Source organism: Chlorocebus sabaeus, chromosome 16 (assembly GCF_047675955.1).
Source record: "Chlorocebus sabaeus isolate Y175 chromosome 16, mChlSab1.0.hap1, whole genome shotgun sequence".
Lineage (NCBI taxonomy): Eukaryota > Metazoa > Chordata > Mammalia > Primates > Cercopithecidae > Chlorocebus > Chlorocebus sabaeus.
In genome coordinates, this window is record NC_132919.1 from 62700952 (window position 1) to 62719801 (window position 18850).

The following is an 18850-nucleotide window of genomic DNA, read 5'->3' on the forward strand; positions in this document are numbered from 1 at the left end:
AGGCAGAGAAGAGTTCCGGGTCAATGGGCGGGGTGCGCGGCCAGACCACACTAACTAAGGGGACCATGATGCGGGGGCGGTACGAGAGTTCAGGGGCTTTGGAGGGGGAAGAGGAAGGAGCAGAACTCCTCAATGTTGCCTCATTGAAACTCTGTTTGTAGTTCTTGTAATATGCCTTCCTAGTCTCAACTTTCAACTTACAAAATCCGAGGACAGAGTACCGAGAACAATCTATGGCCACACTCAAAATGGCGGAAAACCTCGCGCCAGGGACGCAGGGGCGCAAGCGGAAGCGGAAGTACGTTCGATGCATACATGTGCGGTTCCGAGTGTGGAGAAAGCGGCCGTGGGTCTAGCTAGAGTGTGCGGAGAGGGGCGCGGAGTGGAATTGTTGCGGGAAGTGGGAAACTGAAAGAGGAATCTGGTGATCCGGGAAGAGACGTCCTCAACTTCTACTTTCTCCCCAGATTGAGCAATACTCCCCCATTCCACCATGGGCAAGAAGGGCAAAGTTGGCAAGAGCCGACGGGACAAATTTTATCACTTGGCGAAGGAGACGGGTGAGTCCAGATTCGCTCAGTCTGCGAGCGAGCGAGCGATCTCTGTCTGGTTCGCCTGCTCTTTCTGACCATTGTGTACCTCTCCTACAGAAGGGGTAGTGGGTTGCGAGGCTGGAGAAATCCTGCTGGTGGTGGTGAAGCCCTCTGTGCACTTGGTTGTTTTGTCCAGGTTACCGTTCCCGATCTGCTTTCAAGCTGATCCAGCTCAATCGCCGCTTTCAGTTCCTGCAGAAAGCCCGAGCCTTGCTGGACCTGTGTGCTGCGCCAGGGGGATGGTTCGTAACACTCGCCACAGGTTGCTCCTGGTGGCCACTTTCTGTGTTCTGAGCTGCGATGGTTTCCAGTTTCATTGCGGGAGAGGAATCCCGAATCCCGGTCCCCTTGGAGACCGTTTCCTTTCTTGACTGCAGAGAAAGGGCTTGGAATACGTGCCTATGACATGTTCTGGCCAGTGCACGTAACACCAGGGATGAGAGGTCAGTTGCCAAGAGGGGGACAAGGATGGCTGTAGGTTTTTAAATTCCTATTCCTTTTATAGGCTGCAGGTAGCTGCCAAGTTTATGCCTGTATCCAGCCTTATTGTAGGTGAGTAACGGACAGCTCTCCTTGATGTTTTAAGGGGTCGGTGTATAAAGTACTTTGTCCTGTATTTCTCTCCTCCCTGCTTGAGGCAACCCTTTAGAATACTCTGACCTGATTTATTCCAGGAGTGGACCTGGTTCCAATCAAGCCTCTCCCCAGTGTGGTGACTCTCCAGGAGGACATCACAACAGAACGTTGTAGGCAGGTAATAGGAGTCTCTTTCTTCCTTCCCCCTTTATACGGAAACATCCACATCCCTGAAATCCTCTAAAGGCAATTTTTTTCTATTTACCATGCTTTGAGCACATTCTTGCCTGACATTTGTACAAGACCCATGGTATTCGTAGTGCCCACTCCAACCTTTATTTAGAGTCAGGGATAAAGGTGTTTGGAATTGGGAGAAGGGCAGCGATCTTTAGTGAAGTTTTTTCCTGTGAACTCAGTGTCAGACTGTAAGCTCCATGAAGGTAGAGACATACTGTTTTTGTTTACTATTGTTATCTCCTGTGCCTGGTAGAGCATTTGACCCATAATGGGCACTCAACAAATAACGGGATGGACAAGTGGTTGAACCAGGGCCATTCCTGTGTTTGTGTTTCCATAGTTCCTTTTCTTTTTAGGCCCTGAGGAAGGAGCTGAAGACCTGGAAGGTTGATGTTGTGCTCAATGATGGGGCCCCCAATGTGGGGGCTAGCTGGGTCCATGACGCTTACTCACAAGGTACAGGGAGTGTGGTGTTTGGAGATCAGGTGATGGTGGAGTTGGGTGCATGCCCTCCTGGGCTGCAGTGCCTCAACTGATTGTCTCTATCCTACAGCCCATTTGACACTGATGGCTCTGCGTTTGGCTTGTGACTTTTTGGCCCGGGGTGGCTGCTTCATCACAAAGGTTTTCCGTTCTCGTGACTATCAGCCTCTGCTATGGATCTTTCAGCAACTGTTCCGCCGTGTCCAGGCCACCAAGCCCCAAGCCTCTCGCCACGAATCTGCAGAGATCTTTGTAGTCTGCCAAGGTGGGCATCATTTCCTTTCTCTTGATCCAGCCTCCCAACTCCCAAAGCACACTTTTTAATATATCCTGTCATTTTTAGGATTCCTGGCCCCTGACAAGGTTGACAGTAAATTCTTCGACCCCAAATTTGCCTTCAAGGAGGTTGAAGTTCAGGCTAAGACTGTTACTGAATTGGTGACTAAGAAGAAGCCAAAGGTGTGTTTTGGGGAATGGGGCCACCCTTGGGTCCTGGAACTCTGGAGAGGTTGGGCCTGGTGGGTCCTACAGATACCCAGAAGGGACTGCCCAACCTTCTCTCTTTTCCTCCCTAAGGCTGAAGGCTATGCTGAGGGCGACCTCACTCTCTATCACCGTACCTCAGTCACTGACTTCCTCCGAGCTGCCAACCCTGTCGACTTCCTGTCTAAGGCCAGCGAAGTGAGTCTCCAGCCTTGAGGGACATGAGGTAGCCCGGGAAACATGGCCTGAGAATCTCCCGACACCTTTCCCTCCTCCCAAACAGATCATGGTAGATGATGAAGAGTTGGCACAGCATCCAGCTACCACTGAGGACATACGGGTGTGCTGTCAGGACATCAGAGTGTTGGGGCGCAAGGAGCTCAGGTATGCAGCGGGGTGGGCATGGGGGCCAGGAGCCCTGGAGGCGGGAAAGGCCATGATGTTAGATCTCTGGGAAGAGGATATTGCTGTGCTAAAGGTTTGGGGTGGGGGCCTGAGCCTTTTGGTTTATGTAGCTGAAACCTGAAAAGGTGGATAGTGAGCCTAAAACAGAACGGGGCAGGGACAAAGAGGGAGATGGCAAGAACAGTAATAGTATCTCTGGGGCAGGTTGCTACTAAACTGGAGAACAAAACTTCGGCGATATGTGGCCAAGAAGCTGAAAGAACAAGCAAAGGCACTGGACATCAGGTGAGGAGGGAATGCAGCCAGGCAGGTGTGGACGGGGTGTCCAGGGAAAGAGTCCAGGAAAATAACCCAACTCCTGGGACTGTTTTGCCAGCCTCAGCTCTGGAGAGGAAGATGAAGGTGATGAGGAGGACTCAACAGCTGGGATCACAAAGCAGCCCTCTAAGGAGGAGGAGGAGGAGGAACAACTGAACCAGACCCTGGCAGAAATGAAGGCCCAGGAGGTGGCGGAATTGAAGAGGTGAGAGGAGCTGGGGTGGAACTTGGAGTCCACCAATGCAGGGATCCTCTGTGTGAAGATGGGAGAAGAAAATGCAAGGCATGGATAGAAACTCTTTGGAGCTGGGCCAGTTTTACTCCCTGAATCCACCCCCTCAGGAAGAAAAAGAAGCTGCTGCGTGAGCAGAGAAAGCAGCGGGAGCGTGTGGAGCTGAAGATGGATCTGCCTGGGGTTTCCATTGCAGACGAGGGGGAGACTGGCATGTTCTCCTTGCGCACCATCCGGGGTCACCAGGTGAGGCGGCATTGGGGGTGCAGGTTTAGGAGACATAAGAATCTGTTTGGGTGTTTGGAGGTTGGGGGTGTTGAATGTCTTTTTAAGTTGCTGAATGATAGGCTGTGGTTGCTGTCTTCACCACAGGGTGCCTTGGTGAGTCTAAAGGCACAAAGAAACATAAACCTAAAAGGATGAAGTTAGGTAGATAGATGACTGTGATAGATTATTCTTGAAGAACTAGAACATCAGAAAAGAACTTATAATGGATGCTGCCAGGTTACTTGAGTTACAAGCACAGAGGAAGAGAGGGTCTCCCTTAGAGGGGAGCAGCATTCTTCAGTTCATTGAGACCAAGTGAGCACTCACATTAGGCTGCTTCCACTCAATACTGAAGAACATGTTTTTCCTGACAAAATCAGGGTCACAAACAAAATGAACTTCTGTGGTTTATATGTGGGAGTGTCATAATCAAGTCATCTTTGTTGTACAGGAGGCAATAGAGCATGGTGGCCCTAGAGCAGACATAGGCTCAGGTTTCCTTCCCAGCTCTACTACCTGGAGCTGTGTGAAGTGACTGAGCTGACTACCACTTATCCTTGCTGCCTCAGTTTCCTCATCTGTAAAACAATAATAGAACCTACCTACTAGAGTTTTTGTGAGGAACAAAAAAAGATAGGTGTAATCCCTCATATGTGATAAACACTCAAGAAATAGTAGCTGAGGTTTTTCCTTTGAGACAAGATCTTGTTTTGTCACCCAGGCTGGAGTGCAGTGGTGCCATCATGACTCACTGCAGCCTCAAACTCCTGGCATCAAGCAATCCTCCTGCCTCAGCCTGCCAAAGTGCTGGGATTACAGGTGTGAGCCATCATACCCAGCCTAGTATCTCTGCATGAGGAAAATAAAAGGTTCTGACAATTGGTTTAAGTGGGACAGTTCTGTTGGATGTATGTTGGCTGGGCCCCTTTTATTCAGTGGAGACAGATTGCGTAGATGGTATTCTCAGGAGATGATTGAGATGCCATCTGAGGATAATTTTTAAAGGAAAACCAGTGTTGTAGAGTATGTTAAGATTTGGTGCTATATGGGCTGTAGGGTACCTTCCCATAAGACCCATTTGTGATACCACTGAGACAAGACAGCTCAGTGAGATGGATCAGTAACATAGCCTAGAATGGGATGTTGTAAACAGGCCATTCACTACCCTGGATCTGAGCTTTCCCGCCTGTGAAAGGATAATGGATTTGCCAGTGTTCTTCTTAGTGTTGCTGAGCATAGACTGAGGTGAGAGACACAGAAAAAAAACAGTATGTTTCCTTTTAAATAGTTCACCTTTGTTTCTGTTACACTTCAGTTATTAGAGGAAGTAACACAAGGGGATATGAGTGCAGCAGACACATTTCTGTCCGATCTGCCGAGGGATGACATCTATGTGTCAGATGTTGAGGACGACGGTGATGACACATCTGTAGATAGTGACCTGGATCCAGAGGAGCTGGCAGGAGTCAGGGGACATCAGGATCTAAGGGACCAAAAGCGGTAAGGGGCACGTGTGCGTGCCAGAGGGAATGCTGCCACTCTGAGGCAGCGTTGGGGTGAATACTGCCAGAGCCTAAGTAGGGGAGCAAGGGCACCAGGCATTCTGGGTCTCTGAGCCCCCTACTTTCCTTTGGGTCTACAGTGTGCGATTTACTGAAGTAGATGATAAAGAGGAGGAGGAGGAGGAGGAGAATCCACTGCTGGTACCACTGAAGGAAAAGGCAATACTGCAGGAAGAACAAGCCAACTTGTGGTTCTCAAAGGTAAGGAGAGGCAGGGGGCAAGACTGCCGGGAGATGAGTCTTCCCTGGGAGAAGGGCAGCTGATGTTCTCCCATCACAGGGCAGCTTTGTTGGGATCGAGGATGATGCAGATGAGGCCCTCGAGATCAGTCAGGCCCAGCTATTGTTTGAGAGCCGGCGGAAGGGACAGCAGCAGCAGCCGCAGCAGCTGCCACAGACACTGCCTTCCTGTTTGAAGACTGAGATAATGTCTCCCCTGTGCCGAGATGAAGCCCCTAAGGGAACAGAGGCTTCTTCGGGGACAGAAGCTGCCACTGGTCCTGAAGGGGAAGAAGAGGATGGCATCTCAGACAGTGATAGCAGTAGTAGCAGTGAGGATGAAGAAAGGTGAGTGGTTGCAGCTGAGAGAAGGGATGGAAAGGAAGCAGTGGCTTGAACCATTTCTCTAAATTGGGGGTTCTCAATTTTGGCTGCAGATGGGGAGGGTTAAAAATACTGTACTGACGATCCTGATTTAACTGGTCTGGGGTACAGCCTGCGTGGCAGGATTTTTGCAAATTCCGTGGGAGTGCGATCTTAGTACAGAGTGGTGGAATCACTCAGAGTCCTCCCCTCTTCACAGCCGGGAACCCCTCCGTGGTAAGAAGCGAAGTCGTGGGCCTAAGTCAGATGATAACGGGTTTGAGATAGTGCCTATCGAGGACCCAGGTGAGAACTCTGTATACAGTGGAATGAGAAAAGACCACTGGACGTGTCAGTATTGGGAATTGAGCTTTCACCTTTCTCCGTCCCTCTCTAGCAAAACATCGGATACTGGACCCCGAAGGCCTTGCTCTAGGTGCTGTTATTGCCTCTTCCAAAAAGGCCAAGAGAGATCTCATAGATAATTCCTTCAACCGGTAAAGGGGCCAGAAACTCATCAAGAGTGACCAGGGTCTGGTGGGTAAATGGGTTTTTTCTTTTTTTTGAGATGGAGTCTTGCTCTGTCACCCAGGCTGCAGTGCAACGGCGCAATCTTTACTCACTGCAGCCTCTGCCTTCCAGGTTCAAGTGATTCTCCTGCCTCAGCCTCCTGAGTAGTTGGGATTACAGGCGCCCACCACCATGCCCAGCTAATTTTTGTATTTTTAGTAGAGACACAGTTTCGCCATGTTGGCCAGGCTGGTCTCAAACTCCTGACCCCAGGTGATCTGCCCGCCTCAGCCTCCCAAAGTGCAGGGATTACAGGCGTGAGCCACTGCGCCCGATCCGGTAATTTCTTTAGAAAGCCTGGAATGTTGGATATTGGACAGCTGTTCCTTTCCACTCAGGTACACATTTAATGAGGATGAAGGGGAGCTTCCAGAGTGGTTTGTGCAAGAGGAAAAGCAGCACCGAATACGGCAGTTGCCTATTGGTAAGAAGGAGGTGGAGCATTACCGGAAACGCTGGCGGGAAATCAATGCACGTCCCATCAAGAAGGTGGCTGAAGCTAAGGCTAGAAAGAAAAGGAGGGTAAGTGATGGGGCCTCTAGAGATTGGGGGGGTCGGGATGGGGAAGAGGTCACCTGACAGGTTCCTTCTGCAGATGCTGAAGAGGCTGGAGCAGACCAGGAAGAAGGCAGAAGCCGTGGTGAACACAGTGGACATCTCAGAACGAGAGAAAGTGGCACAGCTGAGAAGGTAATGGGAGGACACCACAAAGGTACACAGGGCTAAAAGTGCAGCAGAAAGCAAGCCTCTAACCTGTTCTCTTCTCCCTGTAGTCTCTACAAGAAGGCTGGGTTTGGCAAGGAGAAACACCATGTCACCTATGTTGTAGCCAAAAAAGGTGTGGGCCGCAAAGTGCACCGGCCAGCTGGAGTCAGAGGTCATTTCAAGGTGGTGGACTCAAGGATGAAGAAGGACCAAAGAGCACAGCAATGTAAGGAACAAAAGAGAAAACACAAACGGAAGTAAGCAGAGCTGCCAGGCTCACCAGGAGAGCATGGGGACTAGGAGGAAGGGTGTGGCGTGGCTCAGTCTGGCCCCCTTGATAACCCAGCCCAGCCCCTGCTCACATCACAGCTGTCTGAAGAACAGTGAGGCGGGGTGCCTAGAACTCCCGTGGTGGTCTTCAGCAGAGAGGAGGATGTCCTCCTGCCTGCCTGAAGGAAGGTCTCCCATGAAAGCACTGCTGAACTGTGTTGACAGACCCACGACCCTTTTTTTAAACTGTTAAGGGGAAGTTCAGTGTTGGAGCGACACTCGATGTAGTCTACACCTGGACATGTAGGCCCCTTAAGCCTTCCCCCATCCTATTCCTGAATAAAACCAAGATAATGGAAGAGTTGTCTTTTCTGACAGTTTTAATAAGCACTTCCCTACAACTGAGTACGCACACTGTGGGCGGCACTATTCTAAGATGTACCAACTCATAGTGAGACAGAAATGACAAACGATCCACAGGTCCCAGTAGTAAAACATTTACTAGAGAGCAAGCAGAAAGGAATGCACATCTTAAAGAAACCTTCACAAAGTCACAAAAGTCAAAGTTTGTATATTTCTTTTCCTTTTATAAACAACATAGAACAAAAATCATCAAAATCATTTCAGCAAAAGACTTTTCTATCATTGGGGCAAGTTAAAAAAAATACAATGAAATAGAAGAAGACACTTTAAAAGCTGTTGTTGGATTTTTTGTTTAATTTTAAATTTAGCAACACCATCTCAGACCTGGAGCAATCCTAGAACAGTTACCAGGATCACCTTTTCCCTTCAATCCTTGTGGCTTCTGGGAATCTTCAGAGCCTGGGTCTGGAAGGTGTTTCCTACATGTCTCAGGGCTGGACGTAAACATGGCTGGGAACCTGAGCATCAACTCCCATTTAGAATCAGACATCTCCCTTCCCTGCAAATGTCTACAACTACCAAATTGCTCCCCAACAGTTAGTTCAATGGATTGAGTTTGCAGAAGCCAACTCCTAAAAAGGGGACTGCCTGGCCATACAACTAAGAAAAAGAAGTCAATTTATAGATGTTTATAAGGTGACACCTTAGTAAAAAATATAAGCTACGTATAATATAAACCTAGAGTGAGTTTTGTGCCCTAGAAGGCCTTTTATCCCAAGATAACCTCAACTTACCCTCATGACAACTCACCTAGAGGCAAAGGAAGCTTCCCAGCTCTGCTTCCAAGGACCAAAGCAGCTTCCCAAGAAAACATCCGAAAATTCCTTCTGATGAAGGGGTAATGTCTCCAAGCTCCAGCTCTCCACTAAGGGCAGGGGGTCCTTACACTTTGGACCCCAACCCAGCCCTGAGACACCTAGTTACCGAAATCTTTCTAAAAATTAAGGACAACTGATTTCACGCTTCAGCATATCCCCTCTAACTGTCCCATCGACTTTTCTTGCGTTTAGGCGGCTCTGGGACAGCAAAGCCATCAGCTGTCTTATCTGTCTTGCTGTCCACCTTGTCCATCTTGCTGCTGTCCACTTTGGGTTCCATCTTGGGCTCCATCTTGCTCTCACGATTACAAGCTTCTTTCCTGCTTTCCCCATTCCGACCGTCATTTGCACCCCGGTTCTCCCCATGCCGGCCTGCGCTTCCTCCATGTCTGTTCTCTCCGTGCCGATGGCCATCAGTGTGACGGCTGCTGCTTTCTGGGTGGCGGTATCCATCTCCATGGCGACCACCATCTCCATGACGTGGGCTATCGCTATGCCGATTGCCAGTCTCTCCGTGACTGTGACGGCTGCTGCCCCGGTTCTCATATCTCTCTCTTTTCCCGTTGCCACCCCCAGTCCCTTCTCGGCTGTTATTCCCTGAAGCTGTGTTGTTGACTCCCTGGGCTCCAGCAGATGGGTAGGTCACAGGGGCACCACTGATGTTGCCAGTATTGCCAAAGCCTGGAATGCCCTTGGTGGCACCGGCAACGGGGCTGTCAGGACTGTTATGGCCCTGTTGTGCTGAGTTAGTTGGAACAGAATTCAAGCTCCCTGCGCTAGTCCACCCACTTGCCCCAGCAGCAGCGCTTCCAGCCTTCTGATTACTTAAACTGGCTGCAACAAAGTGACTCTTGTACTGTGACTGAAAGAGAAAGAGATATCAGGAGTAGGTAAGATAGCAAGTTCAAGAAACTTGAATATACAACTTGGCAAATGATGAGGTTTACAGAAACACTATGCTATTTTGGCACTATGACTTTAGTGTCCTGCTGGCCCCACAGTATGGTCCCTTTTTTTCTTGTGCTATAAAGGAAAACTTGCGGATCTCTGTGGAGAGATGGACCCCCAGTGTTCTGAAATGTACTTTTATAGCCTGATTGGCTAGAATAAAGCATCTGTGTATTTAGCACATTTATCTGTTATTTACCATTCAAAACCAAAAAGTTCTGAAAACTTAAAAAAATTGTTTACACTGAAATTTAAGTTTGACAGCAAAACCTGCCTTGAACTCATTCTATCAATTCACCTTAGTGTGACTATCAGTACCTTTTGCTTCAGAAGTGAGTTGGAGGTGGGCGCCTGGGAGGTGGGCAATACTGCAGGCTATTGGGAAGGGAGGGAACACACACCCTGCTGCAGGACAACAATCCCAGGCCCTGAGTATGACTCAAGTAGACCAGCACAAGGGGTTCTCTAGATCAATTTGCATGTCCAAGTAAGCTACTGTTAGGTTTATATTCAAAATCCAAGCAGTGTGAAGACCCTAAATCTAGCATCAAGCCTGTAAGCCCAGCTACAACCAGGAAAACTAAGCCCCTCTGTCATTGCCCAAGAGTTACTGCTGAAAGTGCTTTTAATGAAATGCTTATTTCAGACCTGGAAAGCTGCTTTCATTGCCGTTAGTCGATCTCCCATAGCTCCTGTGGAAGGCTTGTAGGCCTCATAGTTGCTCATTACATTGTTATTTCCTCGGTCCTAAAAAAATAAACACAACTATGAGGATGAAAAAATTAGCAGGAAAGCTCACTGCCATAGACTAGCCCTCATTATAATGAAAACCCTTGAAGCGGGAGCTACGAAGGAACTGGATACTTTTAGAAGGCTACTTCTGCTTTGTGAGAAAAGACAGTGACAATCATTTAAAAATGCTTATGCCCTCAACCCAGAAATTCTATTTCTTGGAATTAACCCTATTAAACAGAAATGCAATCAGATTATGCCCAAAGTTGATCATGTATTATTTACATACACACATCCAATTAAGTAAGTAAAAATTATGTTAAAGATGAAAAGGCTCTGAATAGCATATTGTGTGACTGACTGCTAAGGCCCTGAATCAAGACCATGAAGGATCTGAATTTCAGCTTAAACGCTTGTCAGTGTAACTTTAGGTGTCTCAATGTTGTTATCTGTACTAACTTCCATTTGGTTGTTGTGAGGATTAACTGAGCTAAAATATCCGATTGCTTGGAATGGTCCTGGCACATATAAAGTGCTCAATAAATATTAGCTATTATTATGCATAATCATCATTATTATAATAATGTGGGAACAGAGTATGTAATTATCAAAGATGCCAAGCTTAACTCTAATGCTCCAGAAAAGTATACTGGCAGCTTTCTTCCCTGGCTTAGGAATCAAAGTGACAAAAAACAGGTAGTTAAGAAAGGCCACCAAAAGGGTACTTTTGTTACCTGGCTTGTGAGAAAAACTAGCTCCCGACTTAGAAATTCCTGATCCATTCCGGAGTTTAATGACAAGATATGGCTAGACTTTATAGTGACCCTATGGCAACATTTCCCTAACAGCAGGCTTTAGGCCAGTGTTGAAGGGCTGTAAAAGCAGACTGCTGGGCCCCAACTCCAGAGTTTCTGATTCACAAGGTCGGGGGTGGGGGATGAGTTTGCATGTGCTGTTGGTCCAGGGACCACAGTGTGACATCACTGCTAATCTAGAATAATTTCCTGAGCAAGCCTAGTCAACCAAGTACACAAAGATGCTTCTTCAATAGAAAGTTACCATAAGAATGAGCACTGCATTGACTCAAATCAGATTAAATACAAATTCCCTTCTAGACAGGGTTTTAAACTCACTGAGGCTTTCCTGGGCAGATAAGAATATTCCTAATGACATTCAGGACATGAGACCAACCCTAAAGACACTACTGTAGTCTAGACTCACCATGTTCTCAGAGCCCAGGCCAGGCCGCTCCCTATAGCCTAGGCCTCCTCCACCAATGTTCAGCTTTTTTCCTTTCCCTCCTTTGAATCGAGATTTCCGAAACCAGGCATTCTGCATTGAACAAAATTCAAGGTTAACTCAAGGAAGGGAGAAAAGACCAGAGGAAGAGGACGAGGACAAAGAGGAAATTAAGTGGGAAGGGGGAACTCTTCACTTAACTTTCAGCCAGCACATTTACGCTAAGGGAGGAACTGTTCACAGGAACCACAGATTAGTTTCTCCTTGGTAGCATAATCCACCAAATTTGAAAAGCGGCTGAGTTCCTTATCTAAGGCTTCCTATAGTGCTCCCTCCCTCAGGCTCTCCTGGAAGGGAAGTCATTCAGATAAGCTTCAAACACAGAGTCACTTTGGCTACTTCTAACTTCCTTGAGGAAAATGAGATTATTTTTTATTTCTCAAACCACATACTATTGGACATAAACATGTGGAGCTTAAAGAAATGGTGTGTTCAGAAGCAAAGGAAAAATGCTATGTGAAGTGAGGCTTATCAGAACTGACTATAGGGGCAGACTCCCAGAAAGGATGGTAGCCACACAACTGAAGATTTACCCACCGAGCCTAAAAGTTTTCATTGAACTTGACCACTGCCAGGATACTACTCATCATATTTACTCATATTCTCTTAAGAATGCAGGGCGGTGGCTCACACCTGTGAATCCCAGCACTTTGGGAGGCCAAGGCGGGCAGATCACTAGAGGCCAGGAGTCAAGACCAGCCTGACCAACATGGTGAAACCCCGTCCCTACGAAAAATACAAAAATTAGCCAGGCATGGTGGCACATGCCTCTAATCCCAGCTGCTCGGGAAGCTGAGGCAGGAGAACTGTTTGAACCGGAGAGGCAGAGGTTGCAGTCAGCTGAGACTGCGCCACTGCACTCCAGTCTGGGTGATAAGAGTGTGACTCCATCTCAGAAAAAAGCGGGGGGGAAAAAAAAAAAAGCAAATATCTCTGGGAAGGTTAAAGCTTTATCTGACAATCACATATTACCAGCAAAATAAAGTGCTTGAGAGGTAGGGCAGCAGGCTTGGGCAAAGTTCTGAGCACAGAAAGCCTGAGGTAAAAAAAGAAATGGAAGAAAATGCCAAAGACAAAATCTGTCCTGTTTAAAAGGTCATTTAGGGCTGGCTCTCTGTGCTCAGGAGCAGGGGAGGAAACATTATTCTCTTCTCTCTTGCAGTTCAGGTCCTTTACTCCTAGGACCAGAAACTCGGGCACTGCCACACTGCAGCTGAGTTGTACCAGTTATGTGAGCTGGCCTAGGCATTTGACAAACTCTTAACAGTTTCTGCTCTCAAAGTGTTCCAAACCCATTTGTAATTTGGGGACAGCATGGATTCAGATGACTCTAGGTTTGATTTGTTAGAATGCCTCACTTAGCTTTAGACTGGGAGCACACCTAGAAGATGGAGCACACCTGGAAGATGGCAATCAGTGTGGTCAAAGGTCTAAGATCTCAGACTGCTGGGAATAGTTAAGAGGCACTATATAAGCCGGGCACGGTGGCTCACACATGTAATCCTAACACTTTGGGAGGCCCAGGCCAAGGTGGGAGGATCACCAGATGTCAGGAGTTCCAGACCAGCCTGACCAACATGGCAAAACCCCATCTCTATTAAAAATACAAAAATTGGCCAGGCATGGTGGTGGGCGCCTGTAATCCCAACTATTTGGGAGGCTAAGGCAGAAGAATCGCTTGAACCCGGGAGGCGGAGGTTGCAGTGAGCTGAGATTGTGCCATTGCACTCCAGCCTGGGCGACAGAGCGAGATTCTGTCTCAAAAAAAAAAAAAGGGGGGGGAGGCGGGCACTATACTATACACATATTGTTTCAAAGACATCACACATTTTTAGGCCCCCCGAAGAAAAGTTTTATGGGAGAAGAGCAGTAAGAACAGTAACCATCTTTGAGATTAAATTTACTCATAAGTGTGCTATGGGGTGAAATTACAGGGACAGATTTTAGTACAAAGGAATAGCTTTTCAAAACAGATGTTGTTGAAAGAAAGAGAAGACCAGATAAGATTAGATGAATTTTAGTATCTCACAATTCCTAGCTGTACCTCATAAGCCCCACATCCTCCCTGCCACCCAACTTTCTTGTCAAGTTTTTATGTTATCTGCTCCAGGACTGCTAAAATGTCTTGGTCTTACAACCAGGAGCAACTGAAAGCGTGCCCAGTCCCTCACCTGCATTGCCAGATCTAGGAGTTCCTTAGAAACGTGTTGATTGGCTCCTTCTAAGTTCCGGACCAGGTCACCAGCAAAATTGCTGTCCTTGGGAGTGAGCAGGGTATAGGCCACACCTTTCTCACCCGCTCTTCCCGTGCGGCCAATCCTATGTGTGTGAGTATCAATGTCTCGTGCCACATCATAGTTAATGACAGTCTTAATTGAAGGAATGTCCAGACCACGGGCTGAAATAAAAAGCAACCACATTCTTTTATTCTTCATCTGTAGTCAAAAGATCAAAGTAACCAGAAATGCTAGTGCTCTAAGAAGCCACATTTCCTTTATCTAAGCGAAGTGCATGGGTTTGGTGAGCTGAGATACAGGCATGTTAAGTCACCACCATAGATTCCATGATGTTAGGCCTTCTAGTGTAAGGAACTTTTGTTTTTTATTTTTTTGAGATGGAGTCTCACTCTGTTGCCAGACTGGAGTGCGGTGCCATGATCTCAGTTCACTGCAACCTCTGACTCCCTGGTTCAAGCAATTCTCCTGCCTCAGCTTCCCAAGCAGCTGGGATTATAGGCACATGCCACCACACCCAGCTAATTTTTGTATTTTTAGTAGAGACGGGGTTTCACCATGTTGGCCAGGATGGTCTCGGTCTCCTGAACTCAGGTGATCTGCCTGCCTCCGCCTCCCAAAGTGCTGGGATTACAGGTGTGAGCCACCGCGTCCGACCGGGACTTTTATCTTTTGCGTCAAGAATCTGCCATGCCCTCTTCTCTTGCACTGGGAATATATTTTTAAAATGTGTCATGAAGCTGAGAAGTTCTCTCCTTTCTGGGAATATCAGTGTTTAAGGGTAGTTATTAAAACTTGACAGAACAAAGCAGAAGTAATATTCCAAAAACTGTTCTCATCCTGAGTGAAGTTGCCCAACTAAGCTGTGTATAGTAGATCAATGTAAGATATCTACTATATTCGGACATACAATAAGGGCATTCATTGCCTTTTTTCCCCCAGTGACTTCTAGCTGCAGGGATTCCTTTTTTTTTTTTTTTTTTTTTGAGGCGGATTCTTGCTCTGTTGCTCAGGCTGGAGTACAGTGGCCGGATCTCAGCTCACTGCAAGCTCCGCCTCCCGGGTTTAGGCCATTCTCCTGCCTCAGCCTCCTGAGTAGCTGGGACTACAGGCACCTGTCACCTCACCCGGCTAGTTTTTTCTATTTTTTAGTAGAGACGAGGTTTCACCGTGTTAGCCAGGATGGTCTCGATCTCCTGACCTCGTGATCCGCCCGTCTCAGCCTCCCAAAATGCTGGGATTACAGGCTTGAGCCACCGCGCCCAGCCACTGCAGGGATTCTTTGATCAGAGAGAGACACTAAGTGAAAAGTGGTGTCTAGAGCTTCAGACTGTGATGCCTGTGCTGAACTGCTGCTTCCTTGGGGGTTTGGGAGGGGATGGCCAGACAGGCCGATAGTCTTTCCATCAGCCTGCTCAGATATTACAGGTCTTATACAGTAAGACAGAGTACCCTTATAGCCTAGGAACTTAATGTTGTTGAAAAATTCATACTCTACCTGCAACATCTGTGGCCACCAGGACCGGGATGTCCTTTTTCTTAAAGTCTGAAATGACCTTGTTTCTCTCACTCTGATCCATATCCCCATGGAGCAGCCCAAGATTATGACCCTCCTGTTTAAGGTTATTCGCTAGCTCTTCAGCATTGGCTTTTTTAGTAACAAAGAGGAGGACACTCCCTGAAGAGGTAAACTCTACCAGACGCCGGGTAAGCCAGTTCCATTTACTAGGTCCAGAATGGAGAATCTCCACAATCTGTGTCACATCTTCATTTGCCTGAGAAGGAAGAAATGAAACAGATGATTGTGACATTGGAGTCACAGGCCACCTAAACAAGGACTAGCATTATATTTTCTACCTGCATCAAGAAGACCTTCAACAATCCAGTTCTCCTTGGGCCTTCCTTCAGCAAGTCAAGTGCAGCTCAAAACTCACTTCTCCTTTTCAATCACCTTGCTCTCCGCCTGGTGTACATACCTAATTTGTATGCCCCACTACTTTCTAGAGCTTTCCTTAACAATAACCATGGCAAGCAACTGAAGGATTCTTAAGCAGCCATAACTGAATTCCAAGTCCCAATTCAGAGAAATTTTCCACATAGCGCATATGTACAGGTAAGAAATGAAACCTGATTTTTGCCAGGCCTTTCAGGTCACCCTTTCCCTCCTGTGTAGGCCCCTCCCACAATAATTAAAACGTCAGTTCCAACCTAACACACTGTAGTATGCTTCCAGCCAGATCTTTTTGTCTCTTTGAAGCCTTTTTAAAACAATTATAAAGTTTTGAGACATTCAGTAAAACAAACAAAAAAGCAAAATGAACAAAATCAACTCGTACCCATCACCTAGCTTCAATGATTCCCAATATTTTGCCAGTCTTCTTTCATGTATCCCCACAACTTGCAAAATACCAAATCTCAAAGCATGTTGCATCTATAAACATAACATCTTTTTTTATCTCAATAGTGAGAAATTAATTCTGTGTTCCATAATATGAGAAATAAACACATTAAGGTCCCATCCAGCCCTGCTTAGGGTTACCTCTCCAATATCTCCCTGCACCACTCGAATAGGGTCGATCAGGATGTCTCTGGCCAACTTTTCAATCTTTTTCCGAAAAGTTGCACTAAATAAGAGAGCTACAAGATAAATTCTGTTAGAGAAACAGTATGATATCTTTATGAATACCCATTAAGCTTCTTTGGCATTCAAGATTATTCAGTTTTTTTTACATAAGCTCACCTGAGCTTTAAATTTAGTTTAAAAATTGATTCACTAGAGAAAGATTTGCTCTTATTCTATTTTTATTACATTTTTAGTTAAGATAAGTTGTCCGCATGGTTCAGAAAAAGACTCTTGATTTCAAATCAGCAGATCTGTACTGTTCATTGCTTCTACCCGCTGATAAAACTGTATAATTTTGGGCAACTTATTTTATTTCTCAGGCTTGCTTTTATCATCTATAAAAAGGAACAAGTTATATCTAGTGCTAAGATCCTGTCCAGCTCAGATAAACTCATTACCTCCCTCGTTATGGTTCTCACCAATACACACATGATCTGAGTGCTTATAAAATAAATAAGTGTCCTTTTTAGTACAAATTTGGTTTAACGAAAGTGCTTCATACATACTCTGCCTGTCAGGACGAACATGACTTGCTATGGATCGAACTTGGTACTCTGGAAGAAGGAGAACAATAAAATTAATATTATAACCTGAAATACAGTTTGGGAAGCCTGGAAAAAGTCATTTTAGTAAAAGTCTTCACAAGAAGTTGTAAGAATTAAGAAAATTAGAAACCCCAGGCCGGGCGCAGTGGCTCATGCCTGTAATCCTAGCACTCTGGGAGGCCGAAGCAGGCGGATCACCGGATCACTTAAGGTCAGGAGTTTGCAACCTGGTCAACGCGGCTCTCTCTACTAAAAATAACAAAAAAAAAAAAAAAAAAAAAAAAAAACAAACCTAGCCAGGTGTGGGGTAGGTGCCTATAATCCCAGCTACTCAGGAGGCTGAGGCAGGAGAATCGCTTGAAACTGGAAGGAGGAGGTTGTAGTGAGATCGCACCACTGCACTCCAGCCTGGGCAACAAGAGTGAAACTCTGCCTCAAAAAAAAAAAAAAACGAAGCTCCTAGACATATCATTCAGTATAAAAGTGAAAAATTTTCCTTCCATCCAACTGGGCTAGGTCTAGCAGTGTTCCAATCAGTAAACACAGCTATGAGGACAGGAAAGCAAAGGGCCTCGAATCATCTGACATTCACCTACCCAAGTACACAGACCTTAACCTCTATGATCAAAGGCATATGAATAAAAATAAAGACAGAGAAAATATTCCCCTTATATACAAAGACACTTTGAAATTTCCTCAACCCAATAAAACCTAACATACTTTTCCAGAGAAAACTCATAAAAATGTTCATCTTAGCTATATTTCTAGTCTAACCCCATCCAGGAGTATTTTTAGCTTCTCTCATGCTGAAAAACTATTCTAGAAAGACATGGGAAAAAAACTAATATCATGAGGATGGGGAAAGAAGAAACTGGTATTCAAGGCATACCAAATCCCATGTCAAACATTCGATCTGCTTCATCAAACACAAGGTAAGAGACTCTTTGAAGATTGGTAGCTTTCTTTTTCACATGATCAATCAGTCGACCCTATGAGATCCACAAAATGAACAGTAAGTATAAAGGCATTCACAGGGACTTTCTAAGCAGTTGCACTCCTGGCAAAAAAGTGCTAATTCTCTAGTCTCAGACTGTAATAGATAATGGTCCAACAGCCACGTACCTTATGCACTACTTAGCTCAAAAGAACAGAAATTTTGAAAAGTCAGTTGGCTTCTTCATTTACACTGTGATTTAAATTCTGTGGGAAAGTGCCCAGAAGCATGTTTTGAGGCATTCTAAAGTGACCTGCTTTAAAGCATAATGACAGGCTTCAATGTTTACACTCTTCTAGGCTGTTCTGACCATATGTATCTTTCTGATTCTTGATGAACTTGGCAATCATTTTGTAGGAGAAAATAAGAAAAACTATTTGACATAGAGGGGAATTTGTAGCTACTAGCCTATATGTCACAGAGACTCTTACTGGACTGCTAATTTAGCCACCAATCAAAATTAAAACCACAGGCTGCCATTCATCAATATATTTTCAACCCTGCTTTTACCACATTTTAGGGGAAATTCTCTGCAAAACTAATCATGTTTTCCACAACGAGGAAGGCTGAGAAGCCATTTAAACACAAAGCATACTTACTGGGGTACACACAACAATCTCTGCCCCCTCCTGAAGGGCCTTGGCCTGCTCCCACATACTCCCTCCTCCATATACGGCCACTGATCGAAGATTATATGCTTTTCCAAACCGCTTACATTCTGCATGGATCTACAAAGTTGTGAATAATATATTAACAAACTGTGACACTAACAAATACCTCTCTCACAACTCAAACGAAGTTCTGAAAAACAGAATGTGATGTCATAAAAAATCAAAACCTAGAACAATTTTATTCATAAAGGTATAAATGAAAAGAATATCATTAAGGCACCTCAAAAGATTATATAAAATCTTCCTTTATTCATTTTACCCCCTTCTCTTTCTGATCCTG

At 45.9% G+C, this 18850-nt stretch overlaps 2 protein-coding genes across 2 annotated transcripts in view; one reads left to right on the forward strand and one right to left on the reverse strand.

The window, feature by feature from the left end:
- The first annotated feature begins 301 nt into the window (after positions 1-301).
- FTSJ3 (FtsJ RNA 2'-O-methyltransferase 3) lies at positions 302-7642 on the forward strand. The gene is made up of 21 exons (XM_008012132.3): positions 302-363; positions 468-560; positions 730-835; positions 1099-1145; positions 1268-1347; positions 1763-1862; positions 1960-2154; positions 2233-2348; positions 2466-2570; positions 2656-2756; positions 2982-3062; positions 3154-3300; positions 3438-3573; positions 4910-5094; positions 5237-5357; positions 5437-5723; positions 5959-6044; positions 6136-6235; positions 6647-6830; positions 6904-6998; positions 7082-7642. The coding sequence occupies exons 2-21, from the start codon at positions 494-496 to the stop codon at positions 7272-7274; spliced, it is 2532 nt and encodes an 843-aa protein (XP_008010323.3). The 5' UTR covers positions 302-363; positions 468-493; the 3' UTR covers positions 7275-7642.
- Positions 7643-7764: 122 nt separating this feature from the next.
- The window catches only part of DDX42 (DEAD-box helicase 42), a 47461-nt gene continuing 36375 nt past the window's right edge, over positions 7765-18850 (reverse strand). The window contains exons 10-18 of the mRNA XM_037993595.2: positions 18499-18627; positions 17795-17894; positions 16867-16914; positions 16277-16374; positions 15236-15512; positions 13675-13901; positions 11426-11536; positions 10121-10219; positions 7765-9386 (exon numbers count right to left, since the gene is read on the reverse strand). Coding sequence (XP_037849523.1) covers positions 8685-9386; positions 10121-10219; positions 11426-11536; positions 13675-13901; positions 15236-15512; positions 16277-16374; positions 16867-16914; positions 17795-17894; positions 18499-18627 — 1791 coding nt within the window. The 3' untranslated portion in view covers positions 7765-8684. The remainder of the gene's footprint in view (positions 9387-10120; positions 10220-11425; positions 11537-13674; positions 13902-15235; positions 15513-16276; positions 16375-16866; positions 16915-17794; positions 17895-18498; positions 18628-18850) is intronic.